The following is a 19,955-nucleotide window of genomic DNA, read 5'->3' as shown; positions in this document are numbered from 1 at the left end:
GTATGTTCTCTGTGTGTCTGCGTGGGCTTTCCCTGGGAGCTCCGGTGACTTTCCACTGTTCGAAAGGATTGAGGGCGTAGGTTAATTGGGCGGCGCGGACTCGTGGGCCAAAATGGCCTGTTAACATGCTGTGTGTCAAATTTAAAAATTTAAATCACTCCTGATATATCCTCTGGGACATTACAACAAGGTCCTCATCTGGACGTCAGGGATACGAACTAGACAGGACTTCCTCCATTTGACAATGGGTGCAGACAGTGATGGGATGCAACAAAATCCCATTGAGAACAAGGCTCTTGTTTAAAGGGCTGCAGGATCACACATTGTCAAATCAGGCAAATGGAAAGCAAGTGCTCACAGGAGAAGATATGTGCTCATAAGAGAGGAAATCTTCTCATTGGGTCTGCCCAGCAACTGACCTGAAAGGCCAGTGGGAAAGTTCTTCAGCGATGGACGTTCCACAACAGTGTACGAGTCGCCGACCACAAATACTTTGTAGAGAACTGCATTGTGGTTTATAAAACTCTGGATGACACACTGGGGCTTCACATCCTTCAAACCATCCTCGCTGAAAATGATCGCCATCTGTGGAAACAATATGTCCGTATCATAAATACTGCATAGAACATTAAAGGCCTTTCAGCCCACAATGTTGTGCTGACCATCCACAGCCATTCACTCTTACTTCAGGTCCACAGACATTTGACTCTCAGCAGTTGGTAGAGTTGTAGTCTCATTATTCCATTGACCTGGGTTCAATCCTGATTTCTGGTGGTGTCTGTATGGAATCTGAACATTCTCTCCATGACTGTCTGAATTTCCCCCGTGCAAAAGCTAAGGATGTGCAAATCAATAGGTTAATTGGCCCCTGTTACTTGCTCAGAGTGCAAGTAGGTGATAGAATAGTTTGGATTGAAGGAGAACAACTAATGGGAGAATAGGATTATTTGTGAGCTAGTACAGCTTTGATGGGCTAAATTATCTGCTTTCTACTACACGTTGTGAGGAAATATTTTCAATTTTAATCATTCTTATAAACTTGAAAGCTAACAATCAACCAAGCATAGTTTCTGGATGGGTCTTATTTGCTCTCAATCTTGGTGGTAACTCTTCCTTAATTTTAGGCTTTTGTTCAGTCGTATTGGAGGTAGAAAGAACTTGCTTTGAGGTATTGATTTTGACATTCCCAGAATGTCATCGCTGGAGCATTACCCAAGGATGGAGAAAGGTTAGGGAGACAGTAAAGGATCACACAGCTGCTGCGACAAATAGCATGGATCTGCGAGAAAAAAGGCCTTGCTCTTCTGTCCACATTTTCATGGGATTCTTCGCACAGAGTACTCAAGTCTCAGCGCTCAGTGTTGAACCCGCATCTTGCAAAAGTATGCATTTTACTACTGATCTGAAACCGATGCACAGCCAGTGGAGAAGAAACAAAAGATGTTGCATACTTTGTACTTGAGGTGGACAAAACCACCTCTTTCAGACCTTGTGTCCTCTCCTCTGGTTGGTTTGGTACAGCCCAGCTCTCGTCTATCAAAGCCTGCAAGTGGCACATTGCTGTGATCAGGACAGACTATTTAAACTACTGCAGTCTAAACTGCCCCATGAGCCATTTCTGCCAAGTTGAATCTCGAAAGCATCACACTTTTAAAAAGGGAGCACTTCTTCCATGCCTATAAATTTGTGCCAAATATCAGAGATTGAGCAAGTCAACCGAAGGCAGGCAAACAGAAAAATCTGTAGATGCCGGGGTCTAGTGCAGTACCCAAAAGTGGAGGGTCAAAACAACTGCCTAGCTGCTAACCTATATTCCAGGCCTTGAAATTTTCCAGATTGTCATGTGAAAATTGTGTTGTAGAATCTCCAAATCCAGTCTGCACATAAATAAGCTTAAAACTAAACAGCATTAAAAAAAACCAATGTGCGTGTTTTCACTGCCAACATATCAATAACGTCCATTAAATTACAATTGCCTGTTGAAAGGGGCTTAGATTTGCCAAAGTTAATGTACCATTGTTATGCTTTTACTCTTAAGCATTTAGCACATCGGTCTCTCCCTCCGGAGAGAGCGTCTCCTTGGTATCATATTGAGTGTTCTGCTCTTCCTCCAATTCCTTCATTACAATGTGTATCTGTCAAGTTACCTCCTGAAGCAAGATCTCACCCAATCATGTAGCAGATGCAATTGTTCTGGAATAAATTAGCCATATTATTTAAATTTAATTTATATTTGAATGAAGCCTCAGTATTTGGATGAATCCTAAATTGTGTATTGATGTCCTTTTTTTCTGGAGGGAATGGCAAGGGAAAGGTATAATTAAATTGGGAGACCTTTATAATGGTGACACCTTAAAACCTTTTCATCAATTAATCCAACATCATGATATCTTTTGGTCACAATTTTGGAGATAGCTTCAACTGCATCATGAGCTGCAGACAACCTTTGGTTCTACACAGCAACCTCTACAAGTTGCTACGATACTGTCTAGTAGATGGGATGGGTCACGAAGCCTCATTTTATTATTCAGCCTGAACACAAATCTCAGGGGATAAACTTCTGTTGGGTCTTAAAAGATCACGGGAAATAGACCTGAGTGTGACTTTCGAGACAGAAGAATGGGACAAAATTTGTAAAAAATCAAAATAATGTCAAGAGACCTAAGGGTGCACCTAATTCAGTTTAAGATTCTGCACCATTTTTATTAGACTCCAGCAAGCTTATATAGATTAGGGTTGAAAAATACCCTTGAAAGCTGACGCTGTGAGGCGGATAAAGGGGACTTAGTACATGTGCTTTGGTCTTGTCCTAGAAGTCAAGAATTTTGAATTATAATACTTAAGTACATTGGTGAAGTTTCACAGGTATTCAAATTCCTTTTTGCCCATACTCTCTGTCTTGGGACACACTCTTGGGTTATTTGGGGATAAATACTCTGGAAATTGGATTCAGACAAGTGCAATGGTAGGAAGACAAATGATATTTAGAAGTTGGATGAATTGGTAGGGGGGTGGGGTAGTGACCCCGCAAGGAGACGCAGACCAGCCCATAAAATGGCCGACGAACGCGGCGACCGCGCAGACCTGGGTGAAACCAGCCATCGTCCCAGGTGTCCTCCCACGCAGCAGGAAGCAAGCAAATTGTGGCGGGACGCCGGCTGATGCTCCGATGACGCAGGGCCCTGACAACACGGCATAGGGCCCATTATAAGCGCAATAAACCAGTCTCGACCTCAAGGCTTTGGTGTGCGTGTCGTTCTTCTGCATGACCACATAGAGCGACCGCTACAGGGGCATCATTTCAGGAGTGGGCCTCAGAAATGGTCAAAGTGGCAGCGTTTGAACGTACGTCCTACAAACAGTTTGAGAAATTGGACGTCTCTACACAAAAATGGGGCAAATATCTAGATTTCCTGGGGGAGAAATAGTGGTGGATGCAATGGTGAAGCGTATTAAGGAATGGCAGGTTTGTTTTTCTGTTATTAGAGGTCTAAATAGTCACGTATGGTTATTATATTGATATTTTTGCTGCCGTTTGTTTCTATTTTATGGATAAGTTCATGTTTTGTAATTTATGATTTACATAATTTTAACACTGACTCAAGCGTTTGGGGAAACTTTTTTTTTAAAAGAACTCAATAATAAATTTAAATAATTATAAAAAAACACATCCGTAAGCTTGACACAGCATTGATGAAATGCTGTGTTTTCCCGTGGGGCATGGCACAGCTGGGTGCAGAGCATCTGCCCACAGACTGCTCCAAGCAGAAGAGGTGTCAGTTCCAATGAAGATAGATTGGCAAATGCTTATCAACACAGCAAGACACTCTCCGATCATTTAAGGTCATCTCCCCTCACAAAATAATTCGCCTCTCCGCCAACCTGCAGGAACACCACTGTTGCACTTTCCTTCTGCAATGCCCTGTTTGCCTGCTGTTACTATTCTGTGAGATGATGCAGTCTACAAGTAGCAAATCGGCAGCGGATGCAAGGCCCAAGCACAGACCGCCCAACTATCCTCTGACAACTCGCTGCTACAATTGCCTTTTGAATGTCTGTGACCAGAAATTTCTGAATCACAAACCATACTTATTTTTAATGAAGGTCACCCACCCTCTTCAAGTTAATGGAAGCACCAGCAATGGGTGGGGTGAAGCTGAGGGCCCAGATTAAACAAGTATCCAGCCCCTCAGCCCCGCAGCTGACAGCAACCCTGGTCTCTAAGCCAAAGGTGCGCCCAACCTCCAGCTCCCTCCATTCTTCCCGCTGCAGTGTACAGGTGGAAGGACCCAGAATGCACCTTCCATCTCAGCCTCTGCCGAATCCGTTCTTCCAGTACACATTCCCTCCGATCCACTGCTTCTGGGGTTCCGGTGTCATCTGATGGCACCTCCAAGAGGTACGTGAAAAGCAGAATCAGAATTTATTGTGACGAACAAGTCATGAAATTAAGCGTTTTGTGGCAGCACCACAGTGTAAACGTTCATATTATGACCATCTTACCATATTACTATAAATAACAATAATAGGGCATGAAAAGTGAGGCAGTGTCTTTGGTTCATTGATTATTCAGGAATCTGATGGCAGTGGGGAAGAAGCTGTCCTTATTCCACTGAGTGCTCATCTTTAGGCTCCTGTATCTTTTTCTCGATGGTAACAGAGTGAAGAGGGTATGGTCTGGGTGGCGGGGGTCTTTGAGGATAGGCTGCTTTTTTTTTAAAGACACCGTCTCATGTAGATGTCCTCAATGGAGTGAAGTCTGGTGCCTGTGATGTCGCAGGCCGAGTTAACAACCCTCTGGAGTTTATTCTTGATCTGAGAGTTGGCACCTCCATACCAGGCTGTAATGCAGCCAGCCACAATGCTCTCCACAGTATACCTGTAGAAGTTTTGAGTTTTTGGTGACATACCAAATCTCCTCAGATCCTTCACAAAGTATAGCTACTGGCTCTTTACCCTCCCTACTACTGAGCCCTCGATAAGTACGGGGTCACGTTCCCCTGATTTCCTCCTGAAGTCCACAATCACCTCCTTGGTTTTGCTAACGTTGAGCGCAAGGTCGTCATCGTTACACCGTTAATCTATCTCCCTCCTGTACACTTCCTCATTGTCGTCAATTATTCTGCCGACAACTGTGCTGTCATTGGCAAATATCAGATGACTCTACCATCATCCCGCATCAGGGAGTGCTACCTTCACTAGTGCCCATGCAAAAATACATTGATTGTATTCTCTCGAGAAGAGCTCACATTTCTACACTGAGTGTTTGTCAACAGCAACTGCAAAAAGCTTTTAAGCCCAGCATGCAGTACACTGTGTCCAGAAGGTTACTGGCACAGCCTGAATTACAAAGACTGAGAAAGGCATCCACAATATACAAGAAGCAAAGCTGAGATTGGGGATGTTGGAGAAGAATTCAGATTAGAGGTGCTGCAAGAGGAAAAAAAGAGAAAATACAGTAAAAGTCCAAAAATCCAGATGCCAGAATTGTGGCCCACCCAAGAATCTGGACTCCTCGAAAACTCTCAAAAGTTCTAAAAGTTATCAGGCTTTTGTGTCCATGCAGTAGCACCACAGATGCACAGAAGTCGCAGAAATTAACAAATAATTTTGTTTTTGTACTTTGCATTTTATATGAAAAGTTGTTTTGTTAATAAACTATCAAAATTTACCTGTTCTTTATTCTTCTTAAATTTTAATTTTAAAAGAACTGCCTGAGAATCTGGACCAAACCAATTCCCGACCAGTTCAGATTTTTACTGTATATAGTGTGACAGAGTATATATAGAGGTATATAGATATGTTTCTGGGAGATAAATTGGGATAGGTTTGTTAGAGTAGGTCACATGCAAACACTTTAAAACAGATCTTGTGGGAAATACTGGAGACACAGTGGCTTCTCACACCTTTTTGCAAGAGCTTTGAAGAGTGCTCGAGATGTCACTAATGGATTATTGTTTATCAAAGGCAACAGATGAAAGAGCAGGTTGGAGCCACTGCTGTCTGAAAGGAGAGTCTGCTGTTGTAAGAGGGTCATGTGGTTTTGTAAGCAGAGAGAGTCAGACTTTCTCTCAATCTCAGAGTGTGAGTGTGCATGCGAGCGAGAGAGAGAGAGAGAGAGAGAGAGAGAGAGAAGCAGAGATCACTCTGACTGTGTTTCACCCAGCAAGAGCAGCTGGAACTGAAACAGGAAAAGCTGGCAAGAAGCCCCAGTGTGGAAGATGGCCGAGTCACAGCCCTTGTGGTTCATGCAAGAGGACAAGAGGAGAGGACTGACTGTCTAATGTTTCACTTGGAAACATTCTGAAACAGAAAGGAACTCTGTGGTGACCTGAAAGAAAGAGGTTATCATGTGGAGATCCCTGAAGGGGCAAGTTTTGTCATCAAGACCCTGGAGGGGAGCTGTGGATGTCCTTGAACAACAAATCTCTCTCTGAAAACCAACAAGAACTTTCCTGAGCGGTAACATTTACCTTTCGAGCACCAAAGCCTGGTGAACTTTATACATGTTAAATTCTGTGCACAGTATAAGAATTGCCTGCAACCAGAGAACTTGGAAGAATGAAAAGTGAGATTGGAATGTGAACCAAAGAACTTTTCTGAACTTATACACAAATTACATACAGGTGCACTTAGAATTAGAAGGGGGTTAAATTAATAGTGGTAAGTTAAAGTTTGATTCTATTTTCATGTTTAAAAATAATTAAAAGCAACTTTTGTTTAAGTAACCATTTGTCTTGGTGAATATCCATTGCTGCTGGGTTTATGGGTCCTCTGGGCTCGTAACAATCGTTTATGCCAACCCAATATCTTATGTTTGAATATTAATTATTTGAAGGATGGCATAATGGTGGAGCACTAGTGGTCTTGGATGCAGTCTGGATGGTTTGCATGTTCTCCCTGAGACCACATAGGTTTCCTTTTGGTGCTCACGTTGCAATGATGTGCAGATCAGTAAGCTAATTGGCCTTTCTGATAAACCATCAGAGTTGGTTGGCAGCAGGAGAATCAGAGTGTGGAGTTGATAGATGCGTGGGAGAGAAAACAACATGGGGGGGGGGACTAAATGGAGAATGGGACAAATGAGATTGCACTGGGAGTTGGCCTAGACTTGGTGGGCTGTAGTTCCTCCCATGTTTCAAGAATATTTCAGAAAAATATGTAACATAAAATTACAAGATTTTTACTTTTTGCTCAATTTGGGCATTTTTTTTAGGCATTTCGCAAATTTTGGTTTCTTACGTCAAAATATGCGTGAGCTTTCTGTCTCAACAAAATGAAATGACAGTTAAATTAGAAACACCTGCTCAATCGACATTAAAATTTACCACCATAAGCAAGGTCACCCCTGTCATGCTAACGGAACTTACACACAGTGTATGTACACACACTGCAAAAGTCAGATGCAGCATTCTTGAAGCCAAATCAGTGTGTGTAAATTCTGCGTGGTTGAGACCTATCCCTGGCATGAAGTTTTATTGTTCTGTTTGCATTACATCAAGTTTTGAATTTGTATAAGGGTTTTGCAGCTGGCGTTTAAAGACGAGATTTGAGCAATTCCTCCCAATCAAAGGACAGGAGATTCTAAGGCTATAAAAAGAACTTCCAGCCTCCATTGATCCAGAGAAAAGTAGCCTTCAAAAGCAACAGCACAGTGAAGAGAACTCAGCAGATCAAACAGTGCACTTTATGTAGTAAAGATAAAGATACATAACTGACATTTCGGGTTTGAGCTCTTCATCAAGCCATGAGGAAGATGTAGGCTGGCACCTGAATGGTGGGGGTGGGGGGGGGGGTGGGGGGAAGAGAGAGAGGGATGGGAGGATGGGGATGGAGGAGCACAGTCCCACAGACATGAGGTAATAGGTAGATAAGGGAGGGAGGGCACATCAGCAAACAAGGGTGGTGCCTAAATAAAATGGAAGGGGGGATTGTGTGGGAGGAGCACTTTGGCCCTTGACAAAGGGCTCAAGCTCGAAACATTGGTCGCGTATCTTTATGTTTGCTGTTTGACCTGCTGAGTTTCTCCAGCGTTGTGTTTTTACTCCAATCACTGTGTCTGCAGACTTTTCTGTTTTACTTCAGAAGCAACTGTACTGGCTGCCAACAGTGTTCAGTGAAGCAGCAGAATTCTACAAAACTTTCACTTAGTCAGCAGTTTGCTGGAGAGGAGCGTCCTTTGGAAAGAAATTAAGGATTATAAGAATTGGACTAAAAAAAACCCCCACCATTAACCAAAAGAAACAAATCTAAGATAATGATAAAATAAGTACAAGGCCTGTTTCCCACAAACAGTACATTGCAATGCAAGTCATTAGGTCTACACAGCAGTGTAACAGGGAAAGAGGCTGATGTTTGGATAACTCCTTGTGAAATCATTCAGAAGCAGAGGCTGCACTAATCTGCTGCTGCTTAGTAACGGCAGAATTCCACTGAGCACGAGTTAAGCAAACAGTCCTCTGAGTGATGTATATGAGTGGGTGTGCCAAGTTAACAGAACATCTTGCTTTGCCTCATATTTTAAAACCTACTATTATGGCCTTGAAACAACCAACTTGGGCTTAGTCATCTCCTGTGTGACGCCTGCTCCAAAAGGACTCCTCGTGTCCTGATAGGGCTCTGGACTGACCGTTTGGTTCTCTGAGAGTTCACAGAGGGGTGCAAACAACAGCAAAAACATTATTCTAAAAGTATCTGCACTTCAGTCAAACATTATGGCCTTTGTAAAAGCACCTACGGCTCCTAGAACGCTTCCACCAGCGTTGTCTCCGCTCCATCCTCAACATCCATTGGAGCGCTTTCATCCCTAACGTCGAAGTACTCGAGGTGGCAGAGGTCGACAGCATCGAGTCCACGCTGCTGAAGATCCAGCTGCGCTGGGTGGGTCACGTCTCCAGAATGGAGGACCATCGCCTTCCCAAGATCCTGTTATATGGCGAGCTCTCCACTGGCCACTGTGACAGAGGTGCACCAAAGAAAAGATACAAGGACTGCCTAAAGAAATCTCTTGGTGCCTGCCACATTGACCACCGCCAGTGGGCTGATATTGCCTCAAACCGTGCATCTTTGCGCCTCACAGTTTGGCGGGCAGCAACCTCCTTTGAAGAAGACCGCAGAGCCCACCTCACTGACAAAAGGCAAAGGAGGAAAAACCCAACACCCAACCCCAACCAACCAATTTTCCCCTGCAGCCGCTGCAACCGTGTCTGCCTGTCCCGCATCGGACTTGTCAGCCACAAACGAGCCTGCAGCTGACGTGGACTTTTACCCCCTCCATAAATCTTCGTCCGCGAAGCCAAGCCAAAGAAAGAAGAGGAAGAGCCTTATCATCTACACAACAACTGCATGCACTAAAATGCATTGGTCACTTGGCACTATTGTGCTACATTCTCTTTTTTAAATTTTTTATTTTTCACACTATGAATCATACTGACCAAAATACACACAAATATTTCCCTCTTGAATATACACAGTGTCATTTTCTCCCCTTCCCCCCCCCCCCTCACCCACTCAACGTTCAACATATTTGATACATTAAATCCATTAAACAATGTCCTCACACAATGAAAATAAACAAGAAATTTGTGTCATCTACTTTTACATACTGGGTCAGTTCATTTCGTCGTCTTCTCCTTCTGTCATTTTAGGTGGTGGAGGTCCACGGTAGGACTTCTCTGTTGTGTTCCATGTACGGTTCCCAAATTTGTTCGAATACTGTGATGTTATTTATTAAATTACATGTTATTTTTTCCAATAGAATACATTTATTCATTTCCATGTACCATTGCTGTATTCTCAGGCTATCTTCTAATTTCCAGGTTGACATAATACATTTTTTTGCTACAGCTTAAGGCTATCATAATAAATCTTTTTTGTGCTCCATCCAAATCGAGTCCAAGTTCTTTACTTCTTATATTACTTAGCAGAAAGATATTTGGATTTTTTGGTATGTTGCTTTTTGTGATTTTATTTAATACCTGGTTTAGATCTTCCCAAAACTTTTCCACTTTCTCACATGCCCAAATTGCATGTACTGTTGTCCCGTTTCCTTCTTTCAGCAAAAACATCTGTCTGATACTGATGGGTTCCATTTATTTAACTTTTGGGGCATGGTGTATAGCCTGTGTAACCAATTATATTGTATCATGCGTAATCTCGTGTTTATTGTATTTCTCATAGTTCTGGAGCATAGATTTTCCCATATTTCATTCTTTATCTTTATGTTTAGATCTTGTTTCCATTTTTGTTTGGGTTTACAGCTTGTTTTTTCGTTCTCTTTCTCTTGCAGTTTGATGTATAGGTTTATTATAAATCTTTTAATTATCATTGCGTCTGTAATCACATATTCAAAATTGCTTCCTTCTAGTAACCTCAGCCTGCTTTCCAATTTGTACTTCAAGTAGGTTTTCAGTTGGAGGTATGCGAACATTGTACTGTGAGTTATACCATATTTGCACTTCATTTTTTCAAAAGATAATAATAATCTTCTTCCAAATGTTGAGCAGATGGTGTACTACTGGTGAATTCCCATGTTGCACCAGCTTTTCATCCCACTTATATAGTATATGTTCAGGTACTTTCTCCCCTATTTTATCTAGCTCTAATCTGGTCCAATCTGGTTTTTCCCTTGTTTGATAAAAATCTGATAGGTATCTTAATTGTGCTGCTCTATAATAATTCTTAAAGTTTGGTAGCTGTAAGCCCCCTTGTTTGTACCATTCTGTTAATTTATCTAGCGCTATCCTTGGTTTTCCCCCTTTCCATAAGAATTTCCTTATTATTTTCTTTAGCTCATTGAAGAATTTATCTGTTAGGTGAATTGGTAACAATTGAAATAGGTATTGTATCCTTGAGAAGATATTCATTTTAATGCAATTTACACTTCCTATCAGTGTTAGTGGTAAATCTTTCCAATGTTCTAAGTCGTCTTGTAATTTCTTCATTAATGACTGATAAGTTAATTTGTATAGGTGGCCTAGATTATTATCTAGATGAATACCTAGGTAACGGATTGCTTGTGTTTGCCATTTAAATGGTGATTCTTTCTTAAACTTTGTGAAATCTGCATTATTCATTGGCATCGCTTCACTTTTATTTGCGCTGATCTTGTACCTCGATACTTCTCCATATTCCTTCAATATCTTATGTAATTCTTTTATTGATAATTCTGGTTCTGTTAAGTATACTATGACGTCATCTTCAAATAGACCTGATTTTATATTCCTTCTCTTTTATTTTTATCCCTCGTGTTTTATTTTCTGTCCTTATCAGTTCTGTCAATGGTTCTATAGCTAAAAGAGGGAGATAGTAGACATTCCTGCCGAGTTGACCTGCTTAATTTAAATTGGTTTGATATATATCCATTTACTGGCACCTTCGTCAATAGAACTTCTACATTCTCACAAGAGAGATGGGAAGCTCCCTGTATTAATGCTGGACAATTTCCATCTGCTGCCACACACACGTGAACCTGGTCATCCTTTGGCCACAAGTCCATGCTGGACAAGGACAGCCAGAGACGATCATTCTAGCCAAGACAAGGATGCCCAGAGGTACCTTTGGTTGAAGAAAACTTGCACACCCATATCTGAGTTGAAGCCACGGGCTCAGACTTGGTGCTGTTGTGGACTTCAGGAGAACACGAACCAGCCCTCATTGAGGACTCAGCAATGGAGAAGGTCAAGGACTTCAAACTCCTGGGAGTTTGAAGGATCTATCCCTGGAAACTCCATGTTGATGCAATATGAAGCTTGCCAGCGGCTCTACTTTGAGAGGAATTTGAGGAGATTCGGTAATGTCATCAAAGACACTCGAAAACTTCGGCAGGTGTACTGCGGAGAGCATTCTGACTGGTCACTTCACTGCCTCGTATGGAGATGCCAACACTCAGGACAAAAAAAAAAACTCCAGAGGGTTGTTAACTCAACCTGAGACACCACGGGCACCATTCTTCACTACATCAAGGGCATCTACAAGAAAGCAGCCTCTATCCTCAAGGACCCTCAGCACCCAAGACATACTCTTCTTTACTCTGCTACCATCAGGAAGGAGGTATAGGAGTCTGAAGATGACCACTCAGCAGCACAAGGACAGTTTCTTCCCCTCCACCATCAGATTCCTGAATGAACAATGAACCACAGGCCCACTTGGTCATTTTCTTTTTCTTGCTCTATTTTATTTATTTTGAAATGTGGTTTACAGGAATGTTTGCACTGTGACGCTGCCGCAAAGCAACAAATGTCATGACAATAAATTCTGATTCGTCCTGTTTTGCGGAAACTGCCAAAATGTTTGGCCTGGAAGTCAGCCTGAAGAAAACTGAGGTCCTCCATCAGCCAGCTCCCCACCATGACTACCAGCCCCCCCACATCTCCATCGGGCACGCAAAACTCAAAACAGTCAACCAGTTTACCTATCTCGGCTGCACCATTTCATCAGATGCAAAGATCGACAACGAGATAGACAACAGACTCTCCAAGGCAAATAGCGCCTTTGGAAGACTACACAAAAGAGTCTGGAAAAACAATCAACTGAAATACCTCACAAAGATTAGCGTATACAGAGCCGTTGTCATACCCACACTCCTGTTCGGCTCCGAATCATGGGTCCTCTACCGGCATCACCTACGGCTCCTAGAACGCTTCCACCAGCGTTGTCTCTGCTCCATCCTCAAAATTCATTGGAGCGACTTCATCCCCAACATCGAAGTACTCGAGATGGCAGAGGCCGACAGCATCGAGTCCACGCTGCTGAAGATCCAGCCGCGCTGGGTGGGTCACGTCTCCAGAATGGAGGACCATCGCCTTCCCAAGATCGTGTTATATGGCGAGCTCTCCACTGGCCACCGTGACAGAGGTGCACCAAAGAAGAGGTACAAGGACCGCCTAAAGAAATCTCTTGGTGCCTGCCCCATTGACCACCGGCAGTGGGCTGATCTCGCCTCAAACCGTGCATCTTGGCGCCTCTACAGTTCGGCGGGCAGCAACCTCCTTTGAAGAAGACCGCAGAGCCCACCTCACTGACAAAAGACAAAGGAGGAAAAACCCAACACCCAACCCCAACCCACCAATTTTCCCCTGCAACCGCTGGAACCGTGTCTGCCTGTCCCGCATCGGACTTGTCAGCCACAATCGAGCCTGCAGCTGACGTGGACTTTTACCCCCCTCCATAAATCTTCGTCCGCGAAGCCAAGCCAAAGAAAGAAATTCTGATTCGTTATCTTTATTGGCAGTGACGTCATCATAATGGAATCTAACCAGGAGTCTCCTTTCTCCAGGGAATTTTCTGATGATAATTCTCTCCACTTATAATACTCTCTCGTCTGCCACACACGAGCCGCTGACCTTTAGTTACACAATGAATCCCAGCACCATTGCTTTTATTGAACTCCAATATATCAGCTTCACAGGACCACAGGCGTCACAAGCCAGTATACATCAAAACAGGAAATATTGATATGAATGACCAAACCTAGACCCAGCCTACTGATAAGCACAATGTCAAATTGTTACAGAAAAGCTTCTTAATGTATCATGAGAATTTATTATTCGAATCTAATCATTGTGTGACTTATCAAAACTGAGCTGAGCACTGACCCCAGAAAAATATCACTGTGTACAGCCCATCGGTCACTGAATACCATCAATACCAGACAAAGGGGTCCCCAAACATTTTAGACCATCGATCTCATCATGGAACACTTGATCTCTCATCAACCCGCAGGCATGGAATCCTGGCCCTGAATGGGGTGGGGGTTGGTGCCACTGGATGAGGAGGGGGTTGGCAGCGCTGGACAGGGGGTGTTGCCAGGTACAAAGAATACATACATCTTTCTTCTGCGCTGAATCCATCCTCCCATTTGCTCTCAACTTATTCAAAGGTCAAATCCAAATACAACATGTTGGCCCACAAGGCCCGCTCTCACAAGAGGTTGGCCACCCCTGCATTAGGTGCTACTTTCCGTTGATGCACCCCTGCTTTCCATCACAAAAGTTCATTTGATTTCCCCCCACCCCACCCCAAGTTCAACTTTCCCAGTTGAACTGCATCCCGATGTAACTTTAGACAAACTATCTCATTATATATCACCACCCAAATTTGGTATCTTCTGCAAACTTACCATTCACATCACCTGCATTCTCATCAACATTGCCAATATACCTGACAAACAGCAGGGGACCCAGCACAGATCCCTGACATACACCACTGTTTATAGGCCTCCGATCGCAAAAAACACAACCCAACACTCCTATTCTCTTACTCTCTCTATCCAGACAATTTTAAAGTCCAATTGGCTCGCTCTCCCTGAATCCCATGTGATCTCACTTTTTGGTCTACCTTACCATGTCAAAAGCCTTGCTAAAGTCCATGGAGATGGCATTTATCATCCTGCCCTCATCAATCTTGGTCACCTCTTTTTAAAAAAACATGACCAATTTCATGAGACACAATTTTACACACAAATTCCATGCTGACTACCCTAATCCAAGTGCACATTTCCTGTCTCTCAAAATCCCCAATTGCATTGTATATTTGATGGTTTGCTGCAGAGAAACTCAAACAGGCTTATCATGTGGTAAGCCTTGCATTAAATGATAGCTTTGCGATCCAATGATCAAAATGGACAAGGAAAAGATTCAGTAAGCATCTCAAAACCCACTGGTACACAGATGCATTCACTCTCAGTCTAAATTTCCCTTGCCTAATTGATAACATTAGGTTATTTACCAATGGTAATTGGGTTAATTACTCATTTAACACTGGACTAGAAGAAACAAACTCTACTCATTCCTGTAAGAGGAAAACATGAGGCTCCTATAAATATACTTGGCAACTTTCAGTTTTAAAATGAAGTATTCACTGAATGCGGATCTCCTCCTGTAGCATGGAGGGTCACGTGGTCCATCTGGTGGGAACCTAGTCAAGCCCACCCACAGGTGAAAACACACCTTGCCATTGGTTGCTTTGAAAGAGTATACACCCCGCCACTGGTACCCTTAATTGCCTGCCCTGTTTTGGGCATATCTGAGCCAACCCCACTGGTGACTGCAGTCTCAAGCCCAACACGAGGAGCAGCTGGATCTCTTTACCCCTTAGAACAAACTCAAGCTCCATTCCAGGTTGTGAGCCATGGGTGATGTTGGGGAGTCATTTGCAAGACGTGCACTGGTAAAGGGTTGGGAGATTATTGTGGTGCATGCTTACAATCACTCTTGTGGCTGCGTCACAAGAATTACACTAAATAAGTTTCCTAACCAATCAGGGTGCTGTATCTGCACCAGATCGTTTGTTATGCCTTTTCACTATATTTAATTGTTTGTGATTAGAGGTGAGTGCCATTTGTTAGTCATGTCTGATGCAACTGTGTCTGTGTGTGTGTCTGTCTATGCATCTGTCCGCCTATGCGTCTGTGTGAGCTGCGCTGGTGTGTGACCCCGTGGCGAATTTCCCTCACTGGCAAATAAAGATCTTTGCTGTAATCAACTTGTCTTTAGACACTTTGCTTCTCAGAACTGCCAAACTTGTTCATATCTCACTTCCCAGTGAACCTTCTCACTGTAGCCCACCAAAGTGTGACTCACCTCGTGAGAGTTGGTGCCGTGTGCCACTCTAGTTTTGCAAACTAGAAAGAGAAAAAAAAGTAATTAAAACTCTTGCACTGATCTCACAAACCCCCTGACAATGTTCCCCACTTTCATCCTCCAGTAAACATGGAGTGGTCCATCCCAAAATAATAGCAGTACACAGAACCAATCATCAAATAATAGTCCAGGGTTTCTTAGCCAAGGGGAAATGTCAATTGCAAGGCAACGCAGAGTTGTGATTGAGAGGGGTAAGTGCAGGAATGAACGTGAGGGGATCCAACCTCGCAGTCATCCGAGAGACTCCTGCTTTCTCAAGCTTTCCTAAACATCAGGGTTGCTTCACTGAGAGAGTAGCACAGCTCTGTGCTGGCCAAGTTACAATCAGCACCAAAAATGCCAAGAGAAAGGTTGACACAATGCACTACAGTGAAAGGGAATTGTGACAGTTTCACAGTAGGTGCTTTTAAGCTGCAGCACCCGGGGAGCCCTCCTGGGACCTAGATACAATTAGTCGGTCAAAGGTTCCTCCAGCACCTCTTAAGCTGAGGGGTGATAGACCCAGTAAATGCCAACCCGGTAATTTAAGGGGAATCCCACCCCCGCGACGGCATGATAAGTGAAGCGTCTCGCAAACTAGTCTCCCCCATTCCCCCACCAGCTGTCAGTCTCCCTCCCACCATCAATCACATTCCCCCCCCCAACCCCACTCTAGCCGAACCCTCTCCTCTCCTCCCCCGCGGCAGCCGACCCCTCTCCTCTCTCTCCCCCGTGGCAGCCGACCCCTCTCCTCTCCTCCCCCTCGGCAACTGACCTCTCTCCTCTCCTCCCCCTCGGCAGCCGACCCCTCTCCTCTCCTCCCCCTCGGCAGTCGGCCCCTCTCCTCTCGTGGCAACTACACCTCTCCCCCTCTGTGACATCGACCTTTCACCTCCCCCCAACTTCTCCACCCCAGGCCCTGGAAGCAACCCTTCTCTCCCCCGCCTCAGTCACAGCAGACACCTCAGCCAGGGTTTCTCTGTGACACCAGTGCCTAAGTTCTAACATCACAGGAGTAACCAGGTCAGACCCTTTCAAGCTGGGGCACTACCTATTTTACAAAGGAGTTTGAAAGCACCTAGAATTGTCAGAGGGCAGGCAGCAAGGGGGCAAGGAAGATGAGCATTTGTTATTTTTAACAACGTAAATATTTCAAATTACGCAAGTCAGTGCACAGGATCTTGTTGGAGTGCAGCTATGGCAGGGTCTGGATACAGCTCTCTGCCCTATCCTTTCAGGAATCAACGAAACAAACACCTCTGTGCTGAGGAGAGATTGGAATTACAAGTGGGGCAGCAAAAAACACAAGAAGCCAGTAAGTATAACATTCCAAAATTTGTTCTCATCACAGGTGCAACACTTTGGAAGGGAGGCAATTTCTAAAGAATGGAACGGTTGGCGGGAGGTTATGGGGTGTTTCAACACCTTGAAGAGTAAGCACAATGATGTAAGACAGACTCCGCCAATAAAATGTCCCTGATGAGAAAAGTCTGACCGAATGGCTCACCAACCATTTTGGATGCTAGGCAATAAAGTTTGAGAGGCAGAATTGTTCAGTATAAAGTCATAATTCATGCTCCCCCTACATACAACCAGTCACAAGCAATATATTACAAACAGCAGGGTCAGTTTCAGAACTCGAGGGCGGCATGGTTGGTGTAGTGGTGAGCGCAACGCCTTTACAGTGCCAGTGATCAGGACCGGACCTGGTTCAAATCCAGCGTTGTCTGCAAGGAGTTTGTACGTTCACCCCATGTCTGCATTGGTTTTCTCCAGGGGCGCCAGTTTCCTCCCACCCTTCAAAAACGTACCGGGGTGTAGGTTAGTGTGGTGTAAATTGGGCGGCACTGACTCGCAGGGCCAAATTGGCCTGTTATAGTGCTGTAGGTCCAAATGTAAAAATTTAATTTAAAGTATTGATGTTTGATTACTACATGGCATGCCAGTCTGCAGGCTTTTGGCTTGCTTTGCGTGAACTTACTGAATGGAAATGTCAGCCTGTGCTTCTTCAGCTCTGCTATTGTGTCTTCACCACACTGACTGGCGAGTTCCATAAATGGAGGTGAACAAATGCGGTCATCTGGAAGAGGAGGAGAATTCACTGTTTTACCAAGAATTAGCTAACCTGCATGGAGCCAAGGATGACAGTGCATGCACTTCAGTGAAACAGTTCTCCCAGATAGCAAAGAAGTCAGCGCTTGGGGAAGGAAAGCCGCAGAAAGGCCACACCTCGTATGCAATAGTGTAGCGAAGGTGATGCTGACCAATTCTCTCTCGTTGAAGAGAACAGTGCCTCCAAAACAGCTTTCAGTCCCCAATAAGTACACAGTTGTTTAGAAAACTTATGGTAATAACAATTTCTTTCTTAATTACGCTTGATAAACATTCTGTGATTTGTCTTTCACGTCATTTCAGCACATGCGATTATGGTAATATGAATGAGTACAGAGGACCTGTGCACAAGGTCTTGCTCGGAAGGTCTCTGGCAGAAGAAATTCAGCTTGAGATTTTACCTCTGAAGGCCATTAAACACTGGGACCCAAGCCAACAGCCACACTTGAAACCAGGCACTGTGCTGCACTTGTTACGGACTCCGAAAACCAGCAGCAATATATGCACCACAACACGGGGTTATTTAACCAAAAGTGCTTGTTAATTATATTTGAACAAGAAAACAGAATTAAACTCTAACTTATTACTTAACCTACCTAATCCACTTAATCCCCCCCTCTAAAACTAAGCACAGGTGTGATTAATGAATATTTAAGATTAGAAAAGTTCTTTGGATCACAGTCCAATCTCATTGATTGCAGACAATTCTTGTACTGTGCACAGAAGTTAGCATTAACAGAGTTCACCAGGCTTTGGTGCTTAACAGGCAAATGGTTACCACTCAGGAGGGTTCTTGCTGGTTTTTCAGAGATTCCTTTTCCAGGACATCCGCATCTGATTCCTTCTAAATCAGCCTTGCTGTCGAAACTTTCCCCCTTCAGGGTTCTCCAGATGATCCACTTTCTTTCAGGTCACCTTTCAGACTGCCAGTCTTCTCCTTTGACCAGGCAGCCTTCCAAAGTTTGCCCGCTTGTCCATCTGGAACTGATTTCTGTGACTCCTTCCTTCTCCCTCCCTCCCTGAGAGCAAAACTGTTCTGGCTCTTGCCTGCAAAGATCACATGCTCTCCCAGGCACACCGCTGCCATTGCTACTTTGTTGCTTTCTGCAAAAAGTACTGCAAAAGTCCTGCAAAAATTCTGTTTTAAAATGTGTGTGTGCAAGCTGCTCTAACAATTCCTCCCAAACCACCTCTAAATACTCTGTCACAGTACCAAGACACTGAATCCAAATGAATGAGGGAAAAAGCAGAAATTAAAAAAGTCAAGGATATGCAAAGAGATTACTTATTTATTTTTTTAAAGTAAAATAATACTTCAAAAATAGAAGAGGTGATGAAGTGTCACAGATTGTATAAAAATTTCAGGTTTCTAGAATTATGAAGGGCACAGATAAGGTAAACCTAGAGATCACTAAGTTCAGCCCTCCATGTTATCTCTGTCCTGATTATTTGCCTGGTCACTGAAACTGAGCAACTGTTCAAACCACCATTCGCCATCAATTCTGTAACCCGTGTGCTTTTACCCCACATCAGGAGATCTACTTTGGGCATGGAAACAGACCCTTCAGCCCATTTTTCAATGCCAACCAAGCTAGTCCCGTTTACCTGTGCTCAGCCCATATCCCTCTAATCCATTCCTATCCATGCAGCTGTCGAAATGTCTCTTGGATGTTACAATTGTCCATGTCTCTACCACTTTCTCTTCCAGCTTGTTCCATTTCCCCACAACCCTTTGCATGAAGTTGCCCCTCAGGTCCCTTTTAAATCTTTCCCTTTTCACCTTAAATCTATGCCCTTTGGTTTTAGATACTGTACTGTGAAGCAGAGAACAAACTGCTGGAGAGATTCAGTGAATCAGGTAGCATCTGTGTAGACAAAGGGATAATCTTTGTCTCCACAGATACTGCCTGACCTGTTGAGCTCCTCCAACAGTTTTTATTTTTGCTTCACAATATTGATTCACCTGTTTACCAGACTCCGCCCTATTTTTGGCTACATTCACTAAAAATCTATATGCAAGCAACAATGAGGCAAACACTATTTCTCAGCCACTGGCTGCAGGCCTCAACATTTTATTTCAGCAATATACGGACAGCATTGTTGGCACAACGGGTTCGAATCTTGCGCTGTCGGTAAGGAGTTTGTACGTTATCCTCACGTCTGTATGGGTTCATCCCCCCCCACCCCGAAGGCTTCGGTTTTCTCCCACCTACCAGGCCGTAG

General features: G+C 43.8%; 1 protein-coding gene across 6 annotated transcripts in view; it reads right to left on the bottom strand.

Moving 5' to 3' along the window:
- The window catches only part of LOC138753335 (inositol-tetrakisphosphate 1-kinase-like), a 262,270-nt gene that overhangs the window by 20,787 nt on the left and 221,528 nt on the right, over positions 1–19,955 (bottom strand). For 5 of the 6 annotated variants that reach the window (XM_069916215.1, XM_069916216.1, XM_069916220.1 and 2 more), the window contains 4 exons: positions 17,602–17,700; positions 15,582–15,622; positions 4,301–4,390; positions 420–585 (listed from right to left, as the gene is read on the bottom strand). In XM_069916215.1, coding sequence (XP_069772316.1) covers positions 420–585; positions 4,301–4,390; positions 15,582–15,622; positions 17,602–17,700 — 396 coding nt within the window. The remainder of the gene's footprint in view (positions 1–419; positions 586–4,300; positions 4,391–15,581; positions 15,623–17,601; positions 17,701–19,955) is intronic. The other variant, XM_069916218.1, reaches the window with a different exon arrangement.

The sequence above is a fragment of the Narcine bancroftii genome, chromosome 2 (genome assembly GCF_036971445.1).
Source record: "Narcine bancroftii isolate sNarBan1 chromosome 2, sNarBan1.hap1, whole genome shotgun sequence".
NCBI lineage: Eukaryota > Metazoa > Chordata > Chondrichthyes > Torpediniformes > Narcinidae > Narcine > Narcine bancroftii.
Note: the sequence above shows the minus strand (reverse complement) of the source record. Positions and strands in the feature narration are given on the sequence as shown.